We start from the raw sequence: 18,997 nt of genomic DNA on the forward strand, positions 1-18,997 counted from the left end.
AAAGTCAATGGTTTAGGGGCCCTGAGCGGAGTGCTGGTCTAGACGGGGGTCCAGGAAGGCAACCTCTGAGGGGTCCCATTGAAGAACACTTGAAAGGAGCGAGGGAGGGAGTTAGATGGCTGTGCCAGGGAAGAGTGTTCCTGGCAGGGGAAACAGCCAGTGCAGAGGCCATGGGGCAGGCACGTGCATGGCCTTGAAAAAGGGGCCAGTGTGTCTTCACGGCAGTGAGTCTGGAGGAGAGTGAGGGAGGGCAGCCAGCAGGGGCGGGACTGCCAAGGGCCTGTGGGTCACAGCGTCTGGCTCTTACTCTAAGGATAACAGGAGCCACAGCGGGGTGGTTCATGCAGAGGAGGGACACGATCCAGCTAGGATTTCAGAGGGCCCATCTGGCTGCTGGTTAAGATGGTAAGGAGACCAGAGCAGGAGCTGGGGGATCAGACAGGAGGCCGCTGAGTGTCTCCTCTGGACCAGATGCTATGACACAGGGGTAAGTAAAACAAACCCTGAATCTGCTCCCAGGAACTGAGTCACCAGCAGGGAAGACAGACATTAACTAACTAGCTTCACTAAGAAACAGAAGTGATCAAAAGGGAAGAAACGTGGATGTCTTAAGGCAAGTCACAAAAGAATATGATGTGCTCTGGGGTAACCAAGGCAGGCTTCCCTGAGGAAGTGACCCCTGAAATGAGATCTGAAGACTGATTCAGAGTTAATGCGTCATACAGCCCCAGACAGAGAATCAGTATGCGCAAGGGTCCAGAAGAAACCTACAGCAAGAGCAGCGCAGCCCAACAGCGCCACAGAGGAGCCCCACATCCTTTTGGGAGAGCCCAGTGCTGACTTAAGGAGACCCATGACATGGCTGAGAAAGACAGGGCTGTTCCCTAGGGCCCACCTGGGGCTGCAGGGTATACGCAGCTTCCAGCAGATACTGTCGGAGCCCCGGGTCCCGCTTCTGCAGCGTCACGGCCGCAAACACAGGCAATGAGAGCACGTAGGGCTGGCCAGGCACCGGCCAGGTCACTTCAGTGCACAGCCGCCAGCCCCAGGTGTAGGACACTGCAGAGAGAGGTAAGCAGGCAGCCCTGGTCAGTGGAGACCCAGAGGGCTCTGGGCATGGGCACCCACAGCTGCCACATCAGCGAAGAAAGCACTTCTCTGATTTCTTCTGAAGAAAGGCACCATGTAGACAGGAATCCTGTGAGGCAGTGGTGTGTAGACCGGGGTTTCTCTACCTCAGCACTACTGACATTTGGGTTCAGATCATCTTATCTGGGGGGCTGTCTTGTGCATTATAGGATGTTTCGCTGCATCGTGGGTCCCTATCCGCTAGATGCCAGTTACCCTTACCAACAATCAAATATTTCTGCACATATTACCAAATGTCTCCTGTGGGGTCAAAACTGCCCCAGCTGAGAACCCCTGGTAGACTTTTTTTTCACACAAGAGTCTCGCTCTGTCACCCAGGCTGGAGTGCAGTGGCACAATCTCAGCTCACTGCAACCTCTGCCTCCCAGGTTCAAGTGATTCTCCTGCCTCAGCCTCCTGAGTAGCTATATCCTAGAGAGGAGGCACAGGATGACCACACACAAGAACGGGTAAGACGGCAGCCGCCAGTGAGTGTGCTGGCAAAGTCAATGGTTAGGGGCCCTGACGGGGGTGCTGGTCTGGACAGGGGGTCCCGGGAAGGCAGCCTCTGAGGGGTCCCATTGAAGGACACTTGAAAGGAGCAAGGGAGGGAGTTAGGTGGATGTCCTGGGGAAGAGTATTACTGGCAAGGGAAACACCCAGTGCAAAGGCCCTGGGGCAGGCATTAGTGTAGCCTTGAAAAAGGGGCCAGTGTGTCTTCAGGGCAGCGAGTCTGGAGGACAGTCAGGAAGGGAGGCCAGCAGGGGCGGGACTGCCAAGGGATGATTACAGGCATGCGCCACCATGCCTGGCTAACTTTTGTATTTTTAGTAAAGATGGGGTTTCACCATGCTGGCCAGGCTGGTCTTGAACTCCTGACTTCAGGTGATCTGCCTACCTTGGCCTCCCAAAACGCTGGGATTACAGGCATGAGCTACCGTTCCTGGCTCCTGGTATACTTTTTAAAAAGAGTGTCAGGCAATACTGTGTAGAACACAGGCTCTGGAGCAAGAATGCCTTGTTCAAATTCTAGGCTCAGCCACTTCCCAGCTGTGTGACCTTGGACAAATTACTTAACCTCTCTGGGTCTCGAAGTTTCTTTTTCATTATTATTATTGCTATTACTCCCTTGACTGACTGTAAGGGCGTCAGTGTTTCTCATCTTTTTTTTTTTTTTTTTTTTTGAGACGGAGTCTCGTTCTGTCGCCCAGGCTGGAGTGCAGTGGCGCGATCTCGGCTCACTGCAAGCTCCGCCTCCCGGGTTCACGCCATTCTCCTGCCTCAGCCTCCCGAGTAGCTGCGACTACAGGCGCCCACAACCGCGCCCGGCTAATTTTTTGTATTTTTAGTAGAGACGGGGTTTCACCGTGGTCTCGATCTCCTGACCTTGTGATCCGCCCGCCTCGGCCTCCCAAAGTGCTGGGATTACAGGCGTGAGCCACCGCGCCCAGCCAGTGTTTCTCATCTTAAACTGCTAATGATAATAGTTCCTGTCTCATGGCATAGCTGTGAGGACTAACAGGTCAGTAAGTGTTGAGAACAGCACTGGGCCTACAATAATGTCTTTTGTAGTAACTCTTATCCCGATTATAAAAATGTACTTGTGGCCGGGCGCGGTGGCTCAAGCCTGTAATCCCAGCACTTTGGGAGGCCGAGACGGGCGGATCACGAGGTCAGGAGATCGAGACCATCCTGGCTAACACAGTGAAACCCCGTCTCTACTAAAAAATACAAAAAAATAGCCAGGCGAGGTGGCGGGCGCCTGTAGTCCCAGCTACTCGGGAGGCTAAGGCAGGAGAATGGTGCAAACCCGGGAGGCGGAGCTTGCAGTGAGCTGAGATTCAGCCACTGCACTCCAGCCTGGGTGACGGAGCCAGACTCCGTCTCAAAAAATAAAAAATAAAAAATAAAAAAAAAATAAAAATGTACTTGTTGGATGGATGTGATCACTCATGCCTGTAATCCCAGCGCTTTGGGAGACCAAGGTGGGCAGATCACCTGAGGTCAAGAGTTTGAGACCAGCCTGGCCAACACAGTGACACCCCATCTCTACTAAAAATAAAAAAAATTAGCTGGTCATGGTGGCAGGCACCTGTAATCTCAACTACTCAGGAGAATCACTTGAGCCCAGAAAGCAGAGGTTACAGAGAGCAAGATTGCGCCACTGCACTCCTGTCTGAGCAACAGAGCAACACACTGTCTCAAAAAAAAAAAAAAAAAAAAAAGTACTTGTTGCAGGAAGTTAGAAAAATTGAAAGATTTTAAAAATTTTTTCTGTATATGTTCTGTATTGTAAATGAGTTTATTTATAATTCTAAATACAAGTTAAATGCAAAAAAGGAAAATTATCAAGAAGCAAAATTTGTATCTCTTCATTAAAAAGAGCCCTCCCCAACCTTACTCATATATATGTATACACATATGCAGACACATATGTATGTATATACATATATATACACACATGTACACATACATATGGGATTACATACATATATATGTGTGTATATATATTGCAAGATGTGCTATTATTTGGCACATTTATTTCCTGTCTTTTTACCCAGTTGAGATCATATTCAGTGTTGCTGCCTCACACTTGGTATTATTATTAAAGAAGTTTCTCACTAAAACAGCTCACTCATAATGGAATTTAAAAGTTTGGGAGACCAAAGCAGGTGGATCACCTGAGGTCAGGAGTTTGAGACCAGCCTGGCCAATGTGGTGAAACCCCGTCTCTACTAAAAATACAAAAATTAGCCAGGCGTGGTGACATGCACCTGTAATCCCAGCTACTTGGGAGGCTGAGGCAGGAGAATCACTTGAACCTGCGAGGCAGGGGTTGCAGTAAGCTGAGATTACATCATTGCACTCCAGCCTGGGTGACAAGAGTGAAACTCTGTCTCGAAAAAAAAAAAAAAAACAGTTATGCAGTATGTCAATAACTTACCAACCCAGGAGCCAGCAAACGTTCTTGGTAAAGGGCCCGATTGTTTAGTCAGTTACCTAGCTAGCTAGCTAGAGACAGAATCCTCCTTGGTCACCCTGGCTTGAGTGCAGTGGCATGAACACAGCTCACTGTTGCCTCGACCTCCTGGGCTCAAGTGATCTTCCTGTCATCCTTCCAAGTAGCTGGGACTACTGGTGCATGCCACCATGCCTGGCTACTTTGTTAATTTTTATGGAGACAAGGCCTCATTATGTTACCCAGGCCAGTCTTGAACTCCTGGACTCAAGGAATCCTCTCACCTCGGCCTCCCAAAATGCAGGGATTACAGGCGCGAGCTAGCTATCTGCCGGCCAGATAGTCAACATTTTATGCTTTGGGGTCATATGGTCTAGCTTGCAAGTACTCAGTTCTGCTGTTGTGGGACAAAGCTATAGGTTATATGCAAATGAAGGGGGTGTGGCTGTGTTCCCATACAACTTTCTTTCTGGACACTGAAATTTCAATTTCATTAAGTTTTCATGATACAAGATATTCTTTTGACTCTTTTTAACCACTTAATGTAACAACCTACGCTTAGCTCACTGGCCCTTATAATTAGCCATTTTGCCTACTCTGGAATATTTGAGTTGCTTCCTATTTTTTGTTCTAAATAATGATGCAACGAACATCTCTGTGCACAGAGCATTTTTAAGTGATTTTGCTTTGCTTTTATAGGGTAGAGTTCTAGAAGCATTATCATTGACAGAAGTGGTTGGTAAAGGAAAAGAAAGCCAGGTGCAAGTGGCTCATGCCTGTAATCCCGGTACTTTGAGAAGCAGACGCAGGTGGATCACTTGAGCCCAGGAGTTTGAGACCAGCCTGGATAACATGGTAAAACCCTGTCTCTACAAAATACGGAAAAAAAAAAAAAATTAGCTGGGCAGGGTGGTAAGTGCCTGTAGTCCCAGCTACTCGGGAGGCTGAGGTGGGAGGATCACTTGAGCCTGGGGAGATGGAGGCTTCTGTGAGCCATGATAGCACCATTGCACTCCAGTCTGGGTGACAGAGACCCTGTCTCAATAATAATAATAATAAAAGTACAATCTTGGGATCCCAATTCGCTATGCCAAAGGAAAATATTAAGCTGGAAGCGGAGTCATGCAAAAAGCTGCCTTCTCTTTTGTTCCTAAGCAGGTAGCTACAGATAAAAGGTTAAATATTTGCGCAGCTATTCTATGTTCACCTTATCTTATGTAAGGCGTTGATTTATTGAGCAAGGATGAATATGTAAGTGACTATTCGCCTCCCTGTTCCTTTCTTCTTGCAGCCTGTGGATTCAGTCATGTGACCATACCCTCCCTCTTTCCCCTCCAGCCTTCTTTTCTCCTTTAAACAAAGGGAGGGAGAGTATTAGGACAAATACTAATGCACGCGGGGCTTAAAACCTTGATGACGATGGGTGCAGCAAACCACCATGACACATGTATACCTATGTAACAAACCTGCGCATTGTGCATATGTATCCCAGAACTTAAAGTAAAGACAAAACAAAAAAAAGCAAAAAAACAAACAAACAAACAAAAAAACCTTGAAGCTTTCAGAATCATCTCTGGAAAAAGGCAGAGGCCACAGATTGTTCTGTGGATTTGTGTTCCTTTATTTCCAAGCATGTCCTTAACCTTGGCAAAGTAAACATCTAAATTGATTGAGACCTGTCTCAGATACTTTTTGTTTGCAGAATATGAATACTTTTAGGGCAGGAGAGCAACTCTGGGATCTGGAGCTGGCATTTCTCCCTTCAACCCCAAGATGCCCACCTTGGGACGATGGCATGGAGGCCCCGCTGCCTACCTTCCTCACCAGTACAGGACTGGGCCTCAGAAGGGCCAGGGGCATGTCTGAGGCTCCTCACGCCATTCCTGGTGATGAGGTATAGCTGAGAGCTGGGTAGGGAAGGAGGACAGTGTCAGACACCTCATTTTCATTCATTCATTAGACAAGTAACACCTTAAGCTGCCAGAGCTTGGCACAGGGGCAAATTCTACCCTGAACAGGACCAGCCTTTGGGCAGTGCACATGCTGGTGGAGTGACACTCCATGGCCACAGGGACAGATGCTGAGGACCACAGAGAGTGACAAGTGCTGTGAGAAACCCACATGGAGGTAGCACGGCAGGGGACTGTCTCAGGGATAGAGCAGGGCCTCCCCTAGCTGCAGTAGAGCGAGTTCTCTGCAGAGATAACATTTGAGCAGAAATCCAAAGGATGAGAAGGAGCTATTTTCCAGACAGAGGACACAGCAGGTGCAAAGACCCTGGGGTAGGAACGAGCTGGCCGCTTCAGGAGCATGGAAAGAAGGCTGGCGGGAGGGGGTCAGGATGGAGGGGGACAGTGAGTGAGGGGCAGCAAACAGGGGCAGGTGGGAGGAGGGAGGAACCAGGTAGGCAAAGTCCCCATGGGACAGGATTAGCGAAAGAATGTGGGTAGGTAGGGCAGCCTGGACTCTCACTCCCTCTGAAATTGCCCCTTTCCAAGAGTCACCTCGCTAGGGGTCACAGACAAGCATGCCCCAGACGGACTGCAGGAAAGAGCTGAGGGGTCTGAAAGTTCTCCAGCTGTCATCTCTCAGCTGCCCACGGTCCCTGTCAGACACACCCACCCCTCAAAGTCAACAGGCATACATGCTTGTGGACACACACGCACTCCCATAACACACTCACTCCTCACTGACACACTCACGGACACACCCTCATGCACACAGCAGCTCACACACGCGCTCATATGCCAGATCATGTGTACTCAGACACAGGCTCATGGGTGCACATACTAACACACTTGCATGCTAATGTCACATCCATACCCATGCACGTCCCCATGCACACATGCAGACATGTGATCACACACTCACATGCATGCACACACACCACACACCTGCTCACCTGCACCCTCGCGCTCATGGTTCCCTTTCTGCCAGCACTGGGCACCCACCTGAAGCTGAGCAGCTCCATGGCCTCCTCGGGCATGTTCAGATGCACCTTGAGGTCCTGGCCCTTCTGTACCTGGATCCCGCCATCCAGGCTGGTGGCGCCACGGACGCTGGTCACCCACCTCAGCCCGGCCTGCCCCAGGGTGCCCGCTGTGCCCATCTGAGCCGAGATCTGGAGCAGGGCACTGAAGGACAGGCATGTACCAGCTACATCCCAAGGGCCCTGGGGCCACAGACCCCGCCTACCACCCCCAGCAGCCCCCTTCAGTCTTGAGCCACAGCAGCCCCTCCACCACTGCCCCCCACATGCTGTACGTGCACCAAGCACTTTCCAGTCCTCACTTGCACTAATCCCTCTTACGGATGGGGAAACTGAGGCTCAGAGAGGTGAAAGCACCTGCCTGGGTTCCATGACTGGGACAAAGCATGCGGCTGGGACACGTGAACCATGGCTGTCTAAGTCCCAGCTCAGGCTCTTCACACCAGAAAGCACCCAGCCTAGGGCATCCATGTTCCCCATGTCAGACCCAGGACCCAAGGACAGCTCAGCTGAGGGGCTGGGGACAGATGCTCAGCAGCACCACAGCAGGTTCTGGAATCAGACCAAATATTGCACACATTCTGCTCAGGTGCTCTGGCGCCATATGGCCCCAGGTTCTCAGTGTCCTCGCCTTCAACCTTGGTTTCCTCATCTGTCAGTGGGAAGAAGCACCAGCCTTGCTTGGTCGGGAGGGGGTTGCACGAGTTCAGTGAGCTCAAGGCTAACTGCTCTCCTCCCTCCTGAGTGGGGTAGATGGAAGGGCATAGGGTTATGGCCGGCCACCTCGCATTGTAGTGTGACCTTGAACACGTGACCGGACCTGAGCCTCAGTCTTCCCACCTGTAAAGTGGATCTAACCACCTCTGCACACAGTCTCTTGGCACAGGTGTTCTGCAGAATAGGGATTCCCTTTTGCCCATGTGGATGTCACCCAGGCCTCTGCAGCCCTTTGTAGGGATGGGATCATGCCACCTAATTCGTGCCAGCTCCCGGGAGCTAGATACCTGGGCTTGACATAACCATTCATGGAGAAATCCAAGCGCTGCTGGAAGTCAGCGGTTCCTCGGACCCGAATGCTGATGGCAGCTGAAGCGTTTAGGGTCAGCCGGGCAGGAAGGCCAGACACCGTGGGAAAGACCAGCTCCTCTGTGGCCAGGCACAGCCTCCGGTTCATCTGCACCGCCTGCCCCTGCAGGCAAAGAACCATAACCGGGGGCCGGGCGTGGTGGCTCAGGCCTGTAATCCCTCTACTTTGGGAGGCTGAGGTGGATGGATCACTTGAGCCCAAGAGTTCGAGACCAGCCCAGCCAACATGCGGAAACCCTATCACGACTAAAAATACAAAAATTAGCTGGCATGGTGGTGCATAACTGTAGTCCCAGCCACTCGGGAAGCTGAGGCAGGAGAGTTGCTTGCACCGGGGAGGCAGAAGTTACAGTGAGCCGAGATCATGCCACTGTACTCCAGCCTGGGCAACAGAGCAAGACTCTATCTCAAAAAGAAGAAAGGAAGAAAGGAAGGCATGCAGAAAGACAGATAGACAGAAAGAAAGAAACCATAAGGGGACACGAGGCCACCCCTGTTGTGAGCCAGGCACCCTCTGAGTACTGAGTACAGTAGATTTCATTTGTCCTCAAAGCGCATGTGATCCCAGTTTCTGGATGAGGAAACTGAGACCACAAAGATAAATGTCCCACCAAGGCCCGGTAACTAGAAAGGGATGGAGCTAGGTATTAACCCAGGCAGTTTGCTTATGAGAAAACGTCAGGGATCAGGTTCAGTTAGGTGGGGAGGAACGTGGATCCTGCCGTTAGTATGCACCGGGCAAGTTGAAAGCATCCTGCTGCATTTTCACCATATTAGCTCCTTTAATACAATTGCTCTATGAATGGATATTCTGGGTTTTTTTGTTTTGAGATGGTGTCACTCTGTTGCCCAGGCTGGTGTGCAGTGGTGCAATCTCTGCTCGTTGCAACCTCTGCCTCCCGAGTTCAAGCGATTCTCCTGCCTCCGCCTCCCAAGTAGCTGGGACTACAGATGCCCTCCATCACGCCTGGGTAATTTTTGTGTGTTTAGTCGAGATGGGGTTTTGCCATGCTGGCCAGGCTGGTCTCAAACTCCTGATCTCAGGTGATCCACCCGCCCCGGTCTCCCAAAGTGCTGGGATTACAGGTGTGAGCCACTTCGGCCAGCCAGATATTTTGTTATTTTTTATTTATTATCCCCGTTTCACAGATGCAGAAACTAAGACCATGGTAAGTGAATCAACAGGTTCGAGGAGGTAAATGACAGAGCTGGGATTTGACCTTGGGCAGCCTGACTCCAAATTTCATGCCCTTAAGTGTTATGTTAAAGTGTCACAGGGCAGATGGCATGGGCAGGGGCAGGCAGGAGCTACCTTCATGAGCCTAATGACGAGCTCGGCCAGGTTCAGGGACCGGTGGTTCACGTGACTCCCTGTGGCTCCGCAGTTCACAAAGCTCAGCTCCTGCCCCAGCACCTTCATGCTCAACTCGCATCGCAGAGCCCGCTGGGTGGCCCCACGCCTCCGGGTCACCTGGGGGAGGGCCCAGACAGGTCACAAAGAACAGGGTTAGGGTTAGCAGAGTGATATGCTTTGGCTGTATCCCCACCCAAATCTCATCTTATAGCTCCCATAATTCCCACATGCTATGGGGAGGACCCTATGGGAGATGACTGAACCATGGGGGCGGGTCCATCCCGTGCTATTCACGGGATAGTGAATGGGCTCAGGAGATACGATGGTTTTAAAAATGAGAGTTTCTCTGCACAAGCTCTTTCGTTGCCTGCTGTCATCCACGTAAGATGTGACTTCCTCTCCTTGCCTTCCACCATGATTTTGAGGCCTCCCCAGCCACTTGGAACTGTAAATCTACTGAATTTTCTTTCTTTCGTAAATTGCCCTGTCTCTGGTATGTCTTTATCAGCAGCACGAGAACGAACTAATACACAGGGCAAAGTGCCTGTACTTTCGGAGGGGGAAGGGGTGTCTGGAGAGAAACGTCAAGAACTTGTGGGGTCCAGATGAGGCTTGCAAAACTCCTAGAGCATGAACCAAATCCCAACCCAGATGTGTTTTCTCTGACTTGCACAGTAGTGTCCAATGCTCAGAGTGTGTGTGTATGTTTTCATAAAGGTTTTATTCTAGAATAATCTTAGATTTACGGAAGAGTTGAAAACTGACTTGGCATAGTAGCTCATGCCTCTAGTCCCAGCACTTGGGAGGCCGAGAAAGGAGGATTGCTTGAGGCCAGGAGTTTAAGACCAGCCTGGACAGCATATCAAGACCCTGTCTCTACAAAATTAGGAAAAAAAACAAAAACAACAAAAAAAAAACCCAGGTATGGTGGCAACCGTCTATAGTTCCAGCTACTTGGGAAGCTGAGGTGGGAGGATCACTTGAGCCCAGGATTTCAAGGCTGCAGCGAGCTATGATCATGCCACTGCACTCCACCCTGGACAACAGACAGAGCAAGACCCTGTCTCTGAAAAAAAAAGAAAAAGAAAAGAAAAGAAAAAAGGAAAATTTGCAAAGACAGTACAGAGAGTTCCCACGTATCATTCAACTGATTTCCCCATTGTTAACATCTTACATCACCAGGATGCACGGTGCAAGCTGACAAATCAACATTGGTGTGTCTCCATCAACTAAACTTGAGAGTTCATTTACATTTCACCAGTTTTTCCATGAATGTCCTCTTTCCACCCCAAGATGCAATCAGGCAAACCCCACTGCCTCTTGTTGCCGTATCTCCCTGGTGTCTGGTTCATGGCAGTTTTTTACTCTTTGTTTTTCATGCCACGTACGTTTTTTTATAAATTGAATTTGGAAATTGGGAGATTTTACATAAAACCCAGCTCTCCGGCTTCTCTATAAAGAGAAACATCGGGCTGCCCACCCTCCCCACAACAAGGGACAACAAAGGACCAGAGCTGAGCACTGGCTGCCACTTTAGCTGGGCCACGGGCTTCCTCTGTCCGCCACAGTCCCCACCACTCCCTATTGTCTCTCCAACACTGAGGCCAAGTATCTGCTGCCATTCATCACTGCGCTCATGCAGAATATTTCTCGGGATGTGAGTCTCTAGGAAAAGTGAGAAAATAACAGACCAAGGGGATTGTGCATTCTATGAAAAACTGTTTATACCTAGCCCATCTCCCTCTTTCAAGTCTCTTGCTGCCCCCAACTCTAGTCCAAGATGCTTTTAACAGCATAGATTATTGCCCTGCTCATCCTGGTATTCCCAGGCCCTGGTTTTATACTTGGTGGTTAGGAAACATGTGACCAAGTGAACCAATGTCCCAACCATTCACCTTGGTCACTATCAGATGTACACGGCAATGACATTTCATAAGATCAAAATGTTGTCAATAATCTAAAACTCCATCAATGGGAAAACGGTTAGGTAAACTGTGGTCCCTACCCATAGGATGAATATTAAAATACCTGCACATGTTGAGCTTCTAAGTAAGAAAATACTCAAGTGATAATAAGAAGAGAAAAAGTAGGCTAAAGATATATACACCCTAAGACTAAGCAATTTCACTCCTAAGTGTATGCCTGACAGGTATGAATACACACGTCCCCTAAGAAGGCAGACCCAAGAGTCTTCACAACACTGTTCGTAATAGCCAGCAACTGATGGATACAGAAATTATTTTATGTTCACACAATGCAATACTATGCAGCTATGAAAAGGAACAAATTATAAATCCAAACCACAGTATAGTGAAATCTCACCAATTTTAAACCAAAGTCAGACACAAAAAGAAGTATAGGAGCAGCACTATTCAGTCACCAAAAGGCAGAAACCACCCAAATGTCCATCACTGAATGAATGGATAAACACGTGGTACATCCATTCGATGAAACATGACTTGACTTTAGACAGGAATGGAGTACTGAGCTACGCTACTATGTGGGTGAACTTCCAAAACACTAGGCTAAGAGAAAGACGCCAGACACAAAGGTCACATATTATATGGTTCCATTTATATGAAATATCCAGAAGAGGTAAATCCACAGAGACAGGAAGCAAATTGATGGCTGTCGGAGACTAGGAGGAGGAGCTGCTGGGGAGCGACTCATGGATACAGTGTCTCCTTTGGGGGTGATAAAAATGTTCTGGAACCAGACAGAAGTGGTGGCGGTATAATACGGTGACTATACTAAACACCACTGAATTGTTCACTTTTTTTTCTTTGAGACGAAGTCTCACTTTTGTTGCCCAGGCTGGAGTGCAATGGCGAGACCTTGGTTCACTGCAACCTCTGCCTCCTGGGTTCAAGCAATTCTCCTGCCTCAGTCTCCCAAGTAGGTGGGATTATAGGTGCCTGGCTAATTTTTGTATTTTTAGTAGAGACGGGGTTTCACCACGTTGGCCAGGCTGATCTCAAACTCCTGACCTCAGGCAATCCCGCCCACCTCAGCCACCCAAAGTGCAGGCAGGAGCCACTGCACCCAGCCCTATTCGATTTATTATTATTATTATTATTATTATTATTATATTATTATTTTTGAGACACAGTCTTTGTCACCCAGGCTGGAGTGCAGTGGCGCTATCTTGACTCTTGACAATCTCTGCCTCCCCGGTTCAAGTGATTTTCCCGCCTCAGCCTCCAGAATAGCTGTAATTACAGGAGCACACCACCAGCCCAGCAAATTTTTTTTGTATTTTCAATAGAGACAGGGTTTCACTATGTTGAGCCGGCCGGTCTCGAACTCTTGAGCTCAAGTTATCTGTCTACTTCGGCCTCCCAAAGTGCTGGGATTACAGACATGAGTCACCATATCCGGCCAATTGTTCACTTTAAAATGGTTATTTTTACATATGAGAATTTCATCTCTTAAAAACAAGAGTACACTGTGAATGATTCCATTTATATAATGTTTACAGAAGGAACTGGATGTGATTTCTACTGCTGACCAAATTGGAGTCATGAAGACTGGGTTCAACCTCCCACAGGGAGCAGCTGGTAACCCAGATGACACAGGCTCAACAATGGTCCCCAAGACACAGACATTAGGCAACCCAAGATGATGCACTCCAAGAGATGGAAACAAGCGAGATGAGCACAGTTTCCCACCTGGAGTCAGTGTCCAGGCTGCAGCACAAGGAAGGGGAATGGAGGCTGAGCTGGGGGACTCCCTGAACTGAGGAGCTGGGGGTGTGGGGAGACCCTGGCAGCTGGACTTTGCAGGGGAGGGTACCAGAAAGCAGAGAGCTGAACAGAGAGCATGCTCAGAGGTCTGCAGAAGGTCCTATGAGAATCTCTGTAACATCCCATCGGGCAAAAATGTCTGAGCTGTAACAGTCGAAGCACTACCAGTCAAAGAAACTAATAAACTTGACTTCATCAAAATTAAGATTTCCTGCTATTGTTTGAAAGACACCATTAAGAGAACAAAAAGACACACCACAGACTGGGAGAACATATTTCTGAGTTACATGTCTAATGAAGAACTTGTTTCTGGTCAGGCGTGGTGGGTCACACCTGTAATCCCAGCACTTTGGGAGGCTAAGGCAGGAGGATCGCTTGAGGCCAGGAGTTCAAGATCAGCCTGGGCAACACAGTGAGACCCCATCTCAACAAAAAGAGAAAAAAACTTCGCCAAGTGTGGCAGTACTGCCTACAGTCCCAGCTACTCAGGAGGCTGAGGCAAGAAGATCACTTGTGCCCAGCAGGTCAAGATTGCAGTGAACTATGATCACACCACTGCACTCCAGCCTGGATGACAGAACCAGACCTCAACTCTAAAAAAAGAAAGAAAAGAAAAAACTAACACCATGTTTCTGGAATATAGAAAGAATTCTCAAAACTCAATAATAACAAGCCAACAAAATAAGATGAGCAAAAGATTTGAATGTACATTTCACCAAAGACGACGTACAATAGCAAATGAGCATGTGAAAAAATGATCAATGTCATTAGTCATTAGGGAAATGCAAATTAAAGCCACAAGATACAACAACACATTATTGGAATGGCTAAAATTAAAAAGTCTAACCATACCAAGTGTTGGTGAGGATGTAGAGAAACTGGAACTCTCACATACTGCTAGTGGGAATGCAAAAATAGTATAACCACTTGGGAGAATGGTTCAGCAGCTTTAAAAAAATTAAACATATACCTACCATATGATCCAGTCATACCTACTAATTATTCAAGAGAAACAAAACCACATGCCTAAAGACTTGTACACAAATATTCATAGCAGTTTTATTTTTAATAGCCAAACCCTGGAAACAACTCATATGTCGACCAACAGGTGAATGGAGAAACAAACTGTGGTATATCTATACAATGGAATACCACTTAGCAATAAAAAGAAACAAACTATGTTATAATCTATAGCATGGGTGAGTCTCAGAATAATTATGCTGAATAAAAGAAGCCAAACAAAAAAAGAGTACATGCTTTTTTAAAAAAGGACATGTTCTCAAGCACAGTGACTCACACCTGTAATCCCAGCACTTTAGGAGGCCAAGGCAGGTGGAATGCTTAAGCCCAGGAAGGTTGATATCAGCCTGGGCAACATAGTGAGACCCCATCTCTACAATATTTATTTTTTAAAAAACTAGATAGGCATGATGGCACATGCCTATAGTCCAAGCTCCTCTGGAAGCTGAGGTGGAAGGACTGCTTGAGCCTGGGGGGCAAAGGTTGCAATGAGCCAAAATCACGCCATTGCACTCCAGCTTGGGTGACAGAGTGACACTGTTTCCAAAAAAAAAAAAAAAAAAAAAAAAAAAAAAAAAAGGACTTGTTGTGTCATCTAATTTACATAATATTCTAGAAAATGCAAACAAGTCTACGGTGACAGAAAGCCTCTCGCTAGTTTCTGGGGACAGAGGAGAAGCAGGAGGAAGGGTTTTTTTTTCGCTCTGTCGCCCAGGCTGGAGTGCAGTGGTGCGATCTCGGCTCACTGTAAGCTCCGCCTCCTGGGTTCACACCATTCTCCTGCCTCAGCCTCCTGAGTAGCTGGGACTACAGGGGCCCACCACCTCGCCCTGCTAAGTTTTTTGTATTCTTAGTAGAGACAGGGTTTCACTGTGCTAGCCAGGATGGTCCCGATCTCCTGACCTCGTGATCTGCCTGCCTTGGCCTCCCAAAGTGCTGGGATTACAGCCGTGAGCCACCACGCCTGGCCGGAGGAAGGGATTATTAAGGATCTGGAAGAGACTTTTGGGGGTGATGGGTGTATTCATAAGCTTTATCATGGTGATGATCTCATGAGTGTGTACATGGGTCAGAATGTATCAAATTGTTCACCTTAACCGTGTGGTGCCATTCACCTTAACTGTGTGCTGCTGTCCACCTTAACCATGTACTACTGTTCACCATGTGTCAATTAGATCTCAGCAAAGCTCATTTTAAAAAAGTGGAACGAATTGATGCTGCCAGAAGTCAGAAGAGTGGTCACCCCTGGTTAAGGATGGGTGTTAACAAGAACAGGAAGACAAAGGGGAGGCTGGGAGCTGAAGACGGTCTGGGTGCTGGTGATGTGGATGTGTTGAGGTGGTGGACAGGCAAGCTGTACACTTACAACTTAGGGACGTTCCCATGCATAGGATCTATTTCAAGCAATGGTTTTTCCAAATAAAGCCAGTTGACTACTCAGATTTGAACCAGCCACTCAGTTCTGTAAGGAGGGGACGGGGTCAGAGTTCACAGACATCCAAGTCTCAGGTTCAAAAGCCCAAGCATGAATCGAGGTGGCCTGCCTGGGGGAGTAGGGTGGGTGTGGCCACCTCCCTTACCTTCTGCTGTAGGTCTCTCATCCTTCTGTCTCTGTCTCCTGGACACTTGGGGCTGGCTTGCTGTGGTACAGGCCCTGGTTTTGGCCCTGGGGGCTTCTCTGGCTTGGCCTCTCTCCCGTCTTCCTGGCCCCAGAATGACTTCCTGCCAAACAGCCTGTGAGCAATTTCCTCAGCATTTTCCAGCCGGAGCCCAAGCTGAGAAGGGAAGCCAGGGGCTCAGGGAGGAACAACTCAGTTACAGGGGTGATGACGAGCTGTCAGGCTGGGGATATGAATGGGGGAACCAGAGGCTTGAGCAGGCCACTCCAGGCTCCCTGGTGCCCACCTAGGCTTAGGTTCAGGGACACGACCTTGGGAAATCCATCACTCTCTGTATCTGCTTGGTAGACACCACACGGGAAGAATTCTTGCCAATTCTTTAAGGCTTGGATCAAATGTCACCACCTCTGGGAAGCCCTCCCTGAACTCCCATGTCACTCTCTTCCCACCTCCTCTGCCCCACACACAATATACTCAGACTGGAATGTGTGTCTTCCTCGAAATATCCATGATGAGGCCAAGCACTCATGTCTCAATCACTAGGCACCTGCATGACCTGATCTGGGCGTAGAGGTTCTCAAAATTTGATAGGTGAATAAATGGATCCTTCCTTCTGTCCCTCCTGTCTTCCATCTGCCCATCCGTGCAACCCTCTGTTCACCTATCCTTTTGTCCTTCCCATCTATCCATCTATCTGCCTCTCCACCTTCCATCTTTTCTTTCCTTTGTTCTATCCATCCTCATTCCTATCCATCCATCTACTATTCCTTTCTTATGGACCTCTCTCCTTCCATCTATTCTTTCTTCCTTCTTCCCATCTAGATATCTGTGATAGCATTTTCAGAGAAGTCACCAGAGACCAGCCCTTGGCAATGACTGGTGAGTGGGTGGATGGATAATGGATGGATGTGTGACTCAGAGGATGGAATGATGGATGAATGTGGGTAGACATGGATGGCTAAGTGAATGAAAGATGGATGAGTAGGAGAACAGATGAATAGATGGGTAGGTTAGACAGTAGACAGAGAGATACATGGGAAATTACACGGATGGATGGACAGACAGACAGACAGATGGGTAGGGTGGGTATGTCCATGGATGGGTAGGCGGGTGGACAGATGAATAAGTGAATGGATGGATGGTGGGTGGGTGGTTTGGTAGGTGGATTAATGAATGAGTGAATGGATGGATGGATGGATGGATGGGTAGGTGGGTGGATGGATCACGGGTGGGTAGATGGATGGATGGTTGATGGCTGGATAGATGATGGGTGTGTGGGTGGGTGGATGGCTGGATGGATGATGAGTGCATGGGTGGGTGGATGGATGGATGATGTGTGGGTGGGTGGGTGAGCGGGTGGATGGATGATGGGTGGATGGGTGGGTGGGTGGGTGGATGGATGGATGATGTGTGGGTAGGTGGGTGGGTGGATGGATGATGTGTGGGTGGGTGGGTGGGTGGATCGATGATGTGTGGGTGGGTGGGTGGGTGGATGGATGATGTGTGGGTGGGTGGGTGGGTGGATGGATGATGTGTGGGTGGGTGGGTGGGTGAATGGATGATGGGTGGGTGAATGGATGATGGGTGGGTAAATGGATGATGGGTGGGTGGGTAAATGGATGATGGGTGGGTGGGTGGGTGAGTGGATGGATGAGATGAATGAGAGGGATGTGGGTGGATGGACAGATGGACAGATGAACAGGTGAATAGATAGGTGGAGGAGGGAGGAATGGATGGAGGGATGGAGGCATGTAGGTGAATTGATACATGTATGGACATACCTATGGGTGGGTGGGTGACTAGATACTGGGGGAGGGGATTGAACAATGGAGTCAAGGGATGGATGGACAGACAGATAAGTGACTGGGATATTTTTTGGCCCCAAGTCTAGGAGAGGCCCTGCAGAGGCTACAGCAAGACTCCCCTCTAACCTCCAGGAGGTTGAAGGCACGGCCCATGGTGTGGATGGTCAGGTTGACTGTGGCAGAACGGGGGAGAAAGGAAGCAGGAGAGAAGAGAAGGGTCCCCTCCAGGTTGGCTCCCAGGATTCCAGACACTAGGAGTAAGAAAAGAACATCAGTACACTCTGCACACACTCAGAGTGGGGTCTGGCTATTACCATGGGGCCATACCCTGAGACAGAGCCAGACACATGGTGTGTCTTCCCACCTCTCCCTGGCCAGGATGGGAAACAGCCTTAAGCCTTTTCAAGAACAGAGGGAGTCCAGGACCGAGAGTCACACACACCCACTTCTGCTGACAGGCAGAGAAGAGGTACCCAGAGCACCCAAACCCCAACCCCAGGCTTCCAAGAATGGCTGAGGTAGTTTTGGAGCCTTAGTTTGAAAGAGATTCCCTTTTTGATTTTCTGTTTAATTACAACAAAGAGGCAGTCTCAGTGTGGGGCTAATCTCTCCTCTTAACACAGGAAAAAACTCTTTTCAAAATTCACAGCCCTCAGCAAGTCACAGAATCCAGGACAATTTAATAAAACAGTGTTTCAGCCAGGCACAGTGGCTCATGCGTGTAATCCTAGCTTTGGGAGGCTGAGGTGGGCAAATCACTTGAGGCCAGGGGTTCGAGACCAGCCTGGCCAGCATGGTGAAACCCCATCTCTACTAATAAAATTACAAAAATTAGCCAGGCATGGTGGTGCGCACCTGTAGTCCCAGCTACTCGGGAGGCTGAGGCAGAAGAATCACTTGAACCCTGGAGGTGGAGGTTGCAGTGAGCCAAGACTGTGCCACTGTACTCCAGCCTGGGCAACAGGGCAAGAGTCTGTGTCAAAAAATACATATATAAATATATATACACACACACACACATATATATACACACACACACACGTATACAAATATATCAGTGTTTCATTACCCACCTCTGGGTGTACAGTATTTCTTTTTAGGACTATCTTCTCTTTACAGAGAGTTAAATTGATTTTCTATTAATGGTACTGATAGACAATTTCCTTTTTAACATAAATCTAAGGTACAAAGAGCCAATTTAGAGAGAAGATGTAAGTGTTCAGAAAACCATAAAATAACTGATATGACTTCTCTAAAAAAGCAGCAGGTGCTATGGAAATATTGCAAAAAAAAG

The 18,997-nt window shown here is 48.6% G+C and overlaps 1 protein-coding gene across 1 annotated transcript in view; it reads right to left on the reverse strand.

The window, feature by feature from the left end:
* Window positions 1-18,997, reverse strand: part of LOC105467761 (uncharacterized) — a 153,755-nt gene that overhangs the window by 95,050 nt on the left and 39,708 nt on the right. The window contains exons 15-21 of the mRNA XM_071084126.1: window positions 17,830-17,954; window positions 15,860-16,054; window positions 9,475-9,633; window positions 8,081-8,265; window positions 7,039-7,221; window positions 5,903-5,994; window positions 896-1,059 (exon numbers count right to left, since the gene is read on the reverse strand). Coding sequence (XP_070940227.1) covers window positions 896-1,059; window positions 5,903-5,994; window positions 7,039-7,221; window positions 8,081-8,265; window positions 9,475-9,633; window positions 15,860-16,054; window positions 17,830-17,954 — 1,103 coding nt within the window. The remainder of the gene's footprint in view (window positions 1-895; window positions 1,060-5,902; window positions 5,995-7,038; window positions 7,222-8,080; window positions 8,266-9,474; window positions 9,634-15,859; window positions 16,055-17,829; window positions 17,955-18,997) is intronic.

Source organism: Macaca nemestrina, chromosome 18, assembly GCF_043159975.1.
Source record: "Macaca nemestrina isolate mMacNem1 chromosome 18, mMacNem.hap1, whole genome shotgun sequence".
NCBI classification, from domain to species: Eukaryota; Metazoa; Chordata; class Mammalia; order Primates; family Cercopithecidae; genus Macaca; species Macaca nemestrina.